At 40.7% G+C, this 11,456-nt stretch overlaps 1 protein-coding gene across 1 annotated transcript; it reads right to left on the reverse strand.

Annotated features, from left to right (window-relative positions):
• Nucleotides 1–5,462: 5,462 nt before the first annotated feature.
• On the reverse strand, nt 5,463–10,631 carry LOC124012215 (transmembrane protein 79-like). The gene is given in 4 exon segments (XM_046325691.1): nt 5,463–6,912; nt 9,986–10,210; nt 10,440–10,511; nt 10,514–10,631. Coding segments are annotated over 4 exon segments (612 nt in total). The 3' UTR covers nt 5,463–6,715.
• Between the last annotated feature and the right edge of the window lie 825 nt (nt 10,632–11,456).

An 11,456-nucleotide genomic window follows, 5' to 3' on the forward strand; every position in this document is an offset into this window, starting at 1 on the left:
CAAAGGGGAAGCCAACCCAGGGGGAAAAAAGCCAAATTGCAACCTGTTATCACACATGCTTTGATAATTGTTTGTACTATAACCTGTTAGTTCATATGGCTTGACGCTGAGATAGCGATATATCGCTGAGACAAGACATGGTGGCAGAATAAATTCAACCACACATTTGTTTCATTACAAAACCGGAGAGCAACCTCTATCTGGTGAAGTCCACAAAACATGTTGCCTGTAACAAACCGTTGCTTGACTTTTTACTGTAAGTTTCTGACATTTTTGGACAACTGATTTTGGAACCACTGAGTTACTGCAAGTCGAAACGAAAACAGGAGCCGCCTCCACTATTGAAGCAACATTTCAACATATACTAAGCTTAGGTGATAAATACAGTGACAACTAAAAATATACCAAAAACTATTTAGTTTAATCAACTTAAGGTACATACAGTGCCTTGCGAAAGTATTCGGCCCCCTTGAACTTTGCGACCTTTTGCCACATTTCAGGCTTCAAACATTAAGATATAAAACTATTTTTTGAAGAATCAACAACAAGTGGGACACAATCATGAAGTGGAACGACATTTATTGGATATTTTTTTTTTTTTTTAACAAATCAAAAACTGAAATTGGGCGTGCAAAATTATTCTTGTTGTTGATTCTTCACAAAAAAATACAGTTTTATATCTTTGTTTGAAGCCTGAAATGTGGCAAAAGGTCGCAAAGTTCAAGGGGGCCGAATACTTTCGCAAGGCACTGTATGTGGCTGTGGAATGGTATGGATTTTTGTGTCTGTCTGCAAGTAGAAAAAAACATGTTGACTCACCCTACATCAATGCCATCCTCCTAAACGGTCTGTCGGTTACACGCTTCTAGTTTGTCCTAGGCTACCTGGCTAAAATGCTTGAGCTCTAGCCTAACTTTCTTTCATGGGCAACGATGTGCCAGGCCAGCTAGTTAACATTAGCATGCTACATGTCTATGTGTTTTTTGTCATATACAGTTGAAGTCGGAAGTTTACATACACTTAGGTTGTAGTGCATTAACTCATTTTTCAACCACTCCACACATTTCTTGTTAACAAACTATAGTTTTGGCAAGTTGGTTAGGACATCTACCTCGTGCATGACAAGTAATTTTTCCAACAGTTGTTCAGATTATTTTACTGTATCACAATTCCAGTGGGTCAGATGATTACATGTACTGAGTTGACTGTGCCTTTAAATGGCTTGGAAATTTCCAGAAAATTGTCATGGCTTCAGAAGCTTCGATAGGCTAATTGACATCAATTGGATGTGATCTGTGGATGTATTTCAAGGCCTACCTTCAAACGTAGTGCCTCTTTGCTTGACATCATGGGAAAAACAAAACCTCAGAATTTTTTTTTGTTTGTAGACCACAAGTCTGGTTCATCCTTGGGAGCAATTTCCAAACGCCTGAAGGTAACACATTTATCTGTACAAACAACAGTACGCAAGTATAAACACCATGGGACCACGTAGCTGTCATACCGCTCAGGAAGGAGACGCGTTCTGTCTCCTAGAGATGAATGTACTTTGGTGCAAAAAGTGCAAATCAATTCCAGAACAACAGAAAGTGAAGATGCTGGAGGAAACCGGTACAGAAGTATCTATATCCACAGTAAAACAAGTCCTATATCGACATAACCTGAAAGGCCGCTCAGCAAGGAAGAAGCCACTGCTCCAAACTTGCCATAAAAAAGCCAGATTACGGTTTGCAACTGCACATGGGGACAAAGATCATACTTTTTGGAGAGATTTCCTCTGGTCTGATGAAACAAAAATAGATCTGTTTGGCCATAATGACATCGTTATGTTTGGAGGAACAAGGGGGAGGCTTGCAAGCCGAAGAACACCATCCCAACCGTGAAGCACGGGGGTGGCAGCATGATGTTGTGGGGGTGCTTTGCTGCAGGAGGGACTGGTGCACTTCACAAAATAGATGGCATCATGAGGTAGGAAAATGATGTGGATATATTGAAGCAACATCTCAAGACATCAGTCGGGAAGTTAAAGCTTGGTCGCAAATGGGTCTTCCAAATGGACAATGACCCCAACCATTTTGCCAAAGTTGTTGCAAAATGGCTTAAGGACATCAAAATCAAGGTATTGTAGTAGCCATCACAAATCCCTGACCTAAATCCCATAAGATTTGTGGGCAGAACTGAAAAAGCATGTGCAAGCAAGGAGGCCTGCAAACCTGATGCAGTTACACCAGCTCTGTCAGGAGGAATAGGCCAAAATTCACCCAACTTATTGTGGGAAGTTTGTGGAAGGCTAGCCAAAATGTTTGACACAAGTTTTAAAGTTAATGCTACCAAATACTAATTGAGTGTATGTAAACTTCTGACCCACTGGGAAAGTGATGAAATAAATCACTCTATTCTGACATTTCATATTCTTAAAACAAAGTGGTGATCCTCACTGACCTAAGATGGGGAATTTTTACTAGGATTAAATGTCAGGAATTGTGAAAAACTGAGTTTAAATGTTTTTGGCTAAGGTATATGTAAACTTCTGACTTCAACTGTATATATATACACACTACCGTTCAAAAGTTTGGGGTCACTTAGAAATGTCTTTGTTTTTGAAAGAAAAGCAACTTTTTGTCCATTTTAAAATAACAAATTTATCAGAAATACAGTGTAGACATTTAATGTTGTAAATGACTATTGTAGCTGGAAACGGCAGATTTTTTAATGGAATATCTACATAGACGTACAGGGGCCCATTATCAGCAACCATCATTGCTGTGTTCCAAGGGCACGTTGTGTTAGTTTATAATTTTAAAAGGCTCAATAGAAAACCCTTTGCAATTGTTAGCACAGCTGAAAACTGTTGTCCTGATGAAAGAAGCAATAAAACTGACTAGTTGAGTATCTGGAGCATCAGCATTTGTGTTCGATTACATGCTCAAAATGACCAGAAACAAAGAACTTTCATCTGAAACTTGTCAGTTTATTCTTGTTCTGAGAAATGAAGGCTATCCCATGCGAGAAATTGCCAAGAAACTGAGGATCTCGTACTATGCTGTGTACTACTCCCTTCACAGAACAGTGTAAACGGACTCTAACCAGAATAGAAAGGAGTGGGAGGCCCCGGTGCACAACTGCGCAAGAGGACAAGTACATTAGTGTCTAGTTTGAGAAACAGACACCTCACAAGTCCTCAACTGGCAGCTTCATTAACTTCTTCTCGATCCGTGTCCTTTCCACGGGATGGTTGAGCTAATGTTGGCTAATGGTATTAGCATAAGGTTGTAAGTCACAATAAAATTTCCCAGGACATAGACCCATCTGATATTGTCAGAAAGCTTAAATTCTTCATCTAACTGTACTGTTCAATTTCCAGTATGTATTAGTGAAAGAATACCAGTGCACAATTTTGAACATGTAAAGTCATTAATAAACCATTTAGGCACATTTGGGCAGTCTTGATAATACAACATTTTGAACAGAAATTAAATGGTTTATTGGATCAGTCTAAAACTTTGAAAATACACCAAAATCTAATCAAATACATCAAAATCTAAATTGCACCTGGGATGGAATGATACATTATGGCCTTTCTCTTTCATTTTAAAGATGATGGTACAACAAATACAAAAGAACGGTTGTTTTTGTCTTTGTATTATCTTTTACCAGATCTGTGTTATTCACCTACATTTCTTTCACATTTCCACAAACTTCAAAGTGTTTCCTTTCAAATGGTACCAAGAATATGCATTTCTTTGCTTCAGGAACCGAGCTACAGGCAGTTAGATTTAGGTATATAATTTTAGGCAAAAATAACCGCAAAACACCAGTCTCAACGTCAACAGTGAAGAAGCGACTCCGGGACGCTGGCATTCTAGGCAGAGTTCCTCTGTCCAGTGTCTGTGTTCTTTTGCCCATCTTAATATTTGATTTTATTGGCCAGTCTGTGATATGTTTTTTTTTTCTTTGCAACTCTGCCTAGAAGGCCAGCATCCCGGAGTCGCCTTTTCACTGTTGACGTTGAGACTTGTGTTTTGCGGGTACTATTTAATGAAGCTGCCAGTTGAGGACTTGTGAGGTGTCACTAATGCACTTGTCCTCTTGCTCAGTTGTGCACCGGTGCCTTCCACTCTTTCTATTCTGGTTAGAGACAGTTTGCGCTGTTCTGTGAAGGGAATAGTACACAGCGTTTTACGAGATCTTCAGGTTCTTGGAAATTTCTCGCATGGAATAGCCTTAATTTCTCAGAACAAGAATAGACTGATACGTTTCAGAAGGTCTTTGTTTCTGGCCATTTTGAGCCTGTAATCGAACCCACAAATGCTGATGCTCCAGATACTCAACTAGTCAGTTTTATTGCTTCATTCATCAGGACAACAGTTTTCAGCTGTGCTAACAATTGCAAAGGGTTTTCTAATGATCAATTAGCCTTTTAAAATGATAAACTTGGATTAGCTAACACAACGTGCCATTGGAACACAGGATTGATGGTTGCCGATAATGGGCCTCTATCCCGATGTAGAAAAAAAAACATTCAGCTGTTTCCAGCTACAATAGTCATTTACAACATTGTCTACACTGTATTTCGGATCAATTTGATGGACAAAAAAGTTGCATTTCTTCAAAAAACAAGGACATTTCTAAGTGACCCCTAACTTTTGAACGGTAGTTTTTAATTTTTTTATTCCCAGCTCCCGTCCCTGTAAAAGGACTTTTGCCTTTTGGTAGGACGTCGTTGTAAATAAGAATTTGTTCTTAACCATCTTAAAGGTTAAATAAATAAAAATGTTGAACTTCCATCCTCTCAGGCCAGGGGTACAATGTATTGATTTATGGTTGGATCAGAATCACTATTATCATTGGCCAGTATTGAGAATTAAGTAAAACCACAAGTCCAAATCCCCATCTCCATCCATGGATAATTAAGGAAAGGGCCAATTTTATCTAGATAGCCATCGGAGGACAACGAGATGCAAAAATTCAAGTTTGACTTTTGTCAATGACGTTTGTTTTCTGATGTGATTGGTCTGAAGCCAAATCCAAACTGGCTTCCCTTAACACTTTTGTTTTGGCGTGCAAGGAGCATTCACTGCTGAGCTCACTCAGTTTAGCTCAACACTGATTGGCTATTATTTTATACTTTTATCAAGGGGGGGGCAAATGCTTGTTGACTTCCCTTGCATTCAGTGCTATGGGCTGCAACAATGTCATGCTCTGTTTGACCAGACAGCATCATATGCTACGCATACTGAGAGGGGTGCTGTTTCGTACGCTTTCTCCAGTGACATACATTCAGCCTCTTGCAAATCGAAGGAAATGTATGAAACACTGACACTAAAGACATGTCATTTTGTATGTTTTTCTTGGTTAATTCCTTGGGGAAGCCTGGCTTCCCTTGGCATCCAAGAATACACACCACTGCTTTTGAACTAGTTACTGGCAATCCTTTGGCTTCATGATGTCATGACAAAATGCAAGATTAGTAGCTACTTTATTATGTGAATCACATCATTCCATTAAGATAGTGTAAACATTGAAAAAGAATGCCCAAAAGAAATACAACGATTATGAGCTGTCTGCCATATACAAACAGGACAATGTATGTGCATTGGTTATGGTACTGTACAGACATAATTAACATAACGCATTCTTAAATAGCTGTCAATTATCAACATATTCTTCATTCCCATTCATTGTGGTAGTAAATGTTGTACTATTGTAGAAAGGAAATAAATGTAAACATGGCACAGTTGCAGAAATAAAATATCCACATTGATTTTATGTTATATGCATTCAAATAAGTCAACTCCGCCCTAGGTTTATACTTCAATGTTGGCACTTAAGTCTTCATACATTTTAATAACTTGGGGAAGACCACCCCCTTCAGGATGTACTGTATAGTGCTGACTAGTCATGTCGTCATAGCTCATTATGAAACCTTCCAGTGAAGCTCTGGACCATCCTTCACCAAAGCCATGAGATTAGAATAAAACACAATTCTAGTTAGTAAGGATATACTGCACAAAGTTGTGTTTTAGGCAACAAACGGAGGAAAACAGACAGGGAAGAACAACCTGGGCTTGTCCAATAATATTTTTTTAACGCTAATTTTCCTTTGATACGTTAACTTTTTAAAAACATTTTGTGCCTAATGAACACAACCCAGGCCTTAAATGTCTTATTTTATGGATGGTCCATTCCTCTTTGGCGTATGTACGGCATAAGACACTTTATATCACAATCATTCTACTACAGGTAACTTCATTGGGGTGGCTAACTGTTACTAGCCCCACGTCATCTTAATGCATTGTCCAGCTCTCCATAAACCATTGTTCAATGTGATCCAATATGTTCCAGATGAAGGACATGAAATCCAAACTGAGGAACTTAATTCTTCTCCCTCGCTCCTTCCAAACAAACATCATGACAATGAGTGGGTGCCAACAATTTAACTATTCACTCAAATGATTCAGTAGGGCAAAACACTGAGGAACTCGTGTGTTATATTGTTGAGAACAGACTTGCATCTCAGCATGTAAAGTAAGGAATACATTTCTATCTGCAAGGTTGCACAACGTTTGCCTAAGGAACGTGCCTCTGATCTTTCAGAAGGCAAAGTGTGCATATGATACTGTATAAGTTACATGGTAATATCTAATCCTTTCAGGTCTACGTGTCTAGGGGTGCATTTAATCTTCAGGATTGGGCGTATCGACTCCTCTTCCTCCTAGCCCCACCAACTCTGCCTGGGAGGTGGGGTGGTGGTGGGCGGGGCCACATCAAAGACAGCCCCTTCACTGACTGACGAGCACACAAAGTAGAGGTTGGCACCCAACATGACCAGTATGGGCAGGAAGGAGAGGCCGAAGCCCAAACCTCTCACGGTGCTGCCTAGGGTCACACACACCCAGTAGATCAGCCTGTAGGGTGAGAGATCACAACAAGATCAGCCAATTGGGTCACACAAACCCAGGAGATCAGCCTATAGAAGAAGTGACATTGGGCGAGTTTGTTTTGCATGGTCCATGGAGATAATATACGGAGAAGGTATGTGAACACGTATAGAACCAGTTAAAGGTTTGGACACACCTACTCATTCAAGGATTTCTTTATTTTTACTATTTTCTACATTGTAGAATAGTGAAGACATCAAAACTATGAAAGAACACATATGGAATCATGTTGTAACCAACAACAACAAAAGTGTTAAAAAAAATAAAAAAATAGTGTAAGTAGCCACCCGTTGCCTTGACAGCTTTGCACACGCTAGGCATTCTCTCAACCAACTTCATGAGGAATGCTTTTCCAACAGTCTTGAAGGAGTTCCCACATATGTGGAGCACTTGTTGGCTGCTTTTCCTTCACTCTGCAGTCCAACTCATCCCAAACCATCTCAATTGGGTTGATGTCGGGTGATTGTGGAGGCAGGGTCATCGGATGCAGCACTCCATCACTCTCCTTGGTCAAATAGCCCTTACATAGCCTGGAGGTGTGTTTCACATCATTGTCCTGTTAAAAATGAATGATAGTCCCACTAAACACAAACGGGAAGGCGTATCACTACAGAATGCTGTGGTAGCCATGCTGGTATAAGTGTGCCTTGAATTCTAAATAAATCAGGGTGTCACCAGCAAAACACCATCACGCCTCCATGCTTCACGGTGGGAACCACATTTGCAGAGATCATCTGTTCACCTGCTCTGCGTCTCAAATTTGGACTCATCAGACCAAAGGACAAATTTCCACCTGTCTAATGTCCATTGCTCATGATTGTTAGCCTAAGCAAGTCTCTTCTTATTGGTGTCCTTTAGTAGTGGTTTCTTTGCAGAAATTCAATAATAATGGCCTGAGTCACGCCATCTCCTCTGAACTGTTGATGTTGAGATGTGTCTGTTACTTGAACTCTGTGAAGCATTTATTTGGGCTACAATCTGAGGTGCAGTTAATCTCATCCTCTGCAGCAGAGGTAACTCTGGGGTCTTCCTTTCCTGTGGCTGTCCTCATGAGAGCCAGTTTCATCATAGCGCTTGATGGTTTTTGCGAAGGCACTTGAAGAAACTTTCAAAGTTCTTGAAATGTTCAGGATTGACTGACCTTCAGGTCTTCAAGTAATGATGGACTGTTGATTCTCTTTGCTTATTTGAGCTGTTCTTGCCCCAATATGGACTTTATCTTTTAACAAATATGACTGTCTTGTCACAACACAACTGATTGGCTCAAACTCATTAAGGAAAGAAATTCCACAAATTAACTTAACAAGGCACACCTGTTAATTGAAATGCATTCCAGGTGACTACCTCATGAAGCAGGTTGAGATAATGCCAATAGTGTGCAAAGCTGTCAAGGCAAAGGGTGGCTACTTTGAAGAATCTCATATTTTTATTTGTTTAACGCTTCTTTGGTTACTACATGATTCCATGTGTTATTAGATCGTTTGGATGTCTTCACTATTATTCTACAATGTATAAAACAGTAAAAAATAAAGGAAAACCCTGGAATAAGTAGGTGTGTCCAAACTTTGACTGGCACTGTAAGTGTTTACAAACATCATTAGGTTAGAAAAGACAAGGATAACAATGTCGGGTGAAAGTATGGATCGGTGATAAGCAATGTTCCCTCTGGGACTGGCACCCAGAATAAATATTAGCCCACAGAGAGAAGCATGAGATTGAACTTCACTCTAGAGTAGTGGTCACCTACTGGTCAATCCAAGGCATTCCTAGTCAAACATTTCAGGAAAAAAAAAACAACCGCACCATTTCATGGTGTCTAAAGGTACAAACTCTGCCTTCCTGGCGGGCCCCGAGAGCAAATCAATTGCACTATAGGCCTACCGCTGGCCAATCGGATGGCTCAGATTACAGATTCTGCAGTAACGTAGCAGGCAAAAAAAGAAAGCTACCACAAAGTTTATACTGTGGGATTTTAAAGAAATGTGTAAAACCATGACTAGAGAGAGACTCAACACATAGAGCTGCTGTTTTTTTATGAGTGAGTTCATGTTTAAATTCTTACTCAGCACCGTCAACACTTGTAAGCCATAAAATGCACATTCTTCCCATTTCCACTCAGTGCTCCAACAAGCACCACAGCAGCAATGAATGAGTAGGAAAGTGTACCTATAGACTTGCGTTGTTGTTATTATAATTAGCGGATTGGGTCATTTTTAGTATCGAGAAATATCTCACTTTCTCTGTTCATAGGAGTAACATGAATTTATGCATGAGGCAAAAATTATGCGGTGCGACTCGAGCTTTGCCATCAGCTAGAAGAAGGTGTCCCTTTTTGGTCAGTGTCAGTGGAGGAAAGGGAGAGCAGAGGGATGTTGACAGGCGGACCCTCAGTCTGCTGCGCTCTCCCTCTGCTGACCATCAGACGTAGGCACAATCAAGCCCAGTAAAATACAAATAAAAAGCTAATTATTTAGTTGTGCCTTACAAGTAATACAACAGATCTATTACAGGTGTTATCATATAGCCTACCTCAAATTTTAAAATATACTTTTTTATATTTTTTAAATGGCCTGAACAACAATGCATTGGCAGGGCAACTCATTGCTTCAGTACTCTTTTTAATTGGTTAATGTTACACAGGCGTACATTTAAGTCATGTGTAAAAAATTATCTGAGTGGCATTTTGACTCAGAAAGTGATCTCGACTCAGAAAAGTTTGGTGACCACTGTTCTAGAGTTTTCCCTGTTAACACTATCAACGTTTCCCTTTACTGTGGTAGTTGTGATCTAATCAACGGAATATTAGCCACTTTCAATGCAACATACTGAAACAAAAAACTTTGCAAGAGATTTCATTGTAATAAACATACAACGCAGAACGCACTGCTACCACTGAGACTAAGTAGTGAACACACACACACACACACACACACACACACACACACACACACACACACACACACACACACACACACACACACACACACACACACACACACACACACACACACACACACACACACACACAGGCAGTCACAGGCACTCGAAGGCAAAGACGATGGTGAGCAGGGGCACCATCTTGAGCAGGTCCTGGCTGATGTAGGTGGCCATGACGGCCAGCTGCAGGAAGTAGAGTAGGAAGAGGGAGAGCGAGTCGCCCACGTAGTGCCGGTGGACTGCCACCTCCCGGCTCTCCTCCCCCACCTTGGCCTCATAGAGGGGTGTTAGGGCGCCGTAGCGCAGCCGCGCCAACCCCTGCACCAGCACACCTGGGAGAGGGGGTGGAAGGGGAGGGAGGAGAAGAGATGGGTGGAGGGAAGAGGAAGACAGTGCAGGGGGGGGGGGACCAAGAAAGAGGAAGATTGGGAGAGTACCAAAAAAAGTGATACAAACATTAGCATTGCCCAGAGCAAAGTAGTAACACACATTTAGTTTATTCATTAATCTCTAATAGGTGATAACATATCACAGCCCAACCCTAATAGTCCACAGTCTTACCTAGCATAATGGGTATGACAGCAAAGAAGGAGCAGCGCAGTGTGTATACCAGCCTGAGAGGGGCGCTGTCCAGGGTGGGGCATCAAACGGCAAAAGGGCATAGCCGCCCCACACAAGTAGAGGGAAGAGAACAGCTGCAGCACCAATGCCTAGGCCAAGTTTCAGAACATCCCCACAACTACCACCACACATATCTAAATAACAGAGAAATCTGGGTTCAATAAAACTACAGCCAAACCTGGGGAAAATTGTGTTTGTAAAATACAATAACTCAAAGTATTAATTAAAAAAATTAAACAGCCATCTTTTTGGTCGATGACGATAGGAAGTATATGTAGATTTCTTATTATGCTGCCTCAAATTTTACATGACAATTTTCATACCAATTTCTCACAACAGGAAAGAGATTCATTTTTACATTTTATTCACTTAGCTGACACTCATATCCAGAGCGACTTTCATCTTAAGATAGCAAGGTGGGACAACCACATATCACAGTAAGTACTTTTTCCCACAATAAAGTAGCTATCAGGGGTGAGGAGAGGGTGCTGTGGGAATATTTCAGATACTCTTTTGAAGAGTTAGTTTTTCAGATGTTTTCGGGAGATGGGCAGGAACTCTGTTGTCCTAGCTTCAGGGGGAAGCTGGTTCCACCATTAGGGTGTCATTAGAGCTAAACACATGTCTAATCAGAGGGGAAAAGATGAGATAAAATGATTATGTAACCTACATTTTTTTAGAATCCAGTTGTGTTGATATACCGTTTATTGAACATTTTACATGATGACAAATGTTTTTTTTCTTCATAGGAATGTACTTGAATCCCTACACTGATTAGAACTTAAATGGAACTGACCCCAATTAGTATTAATGGTATTGGTCCAGCACTGGTACATACGTGTGTAGTTGTCCGGCTCCTCTGTCCACTGTGGGTAGTAGAGTACTGGTGGGGCCGTTGGTGTCTGGGGCTCTAAGAAAGGTCTCTTCTCAGTATCCATCTCTCCATATTTGCTATTT

The sequence above is a fragment of the Oncorhynchus gorbuscha genome, linkage group LG24 (assembly GCF_021184085.1).
Source record: "Oncorhynchus gorbuscha isolate QuinsamMale2020 ecotype Even-year linkage group LG24, OgorEven_v1.0, whole genome shotgun sequence".
Taxonomy (NCBI): Eukaryota; Metazoa; Chordata; class Actinopteri; order Salmoniformes; family Salmonidae; genus Oncorhynchus; species Oncorhynchus gorbuscha.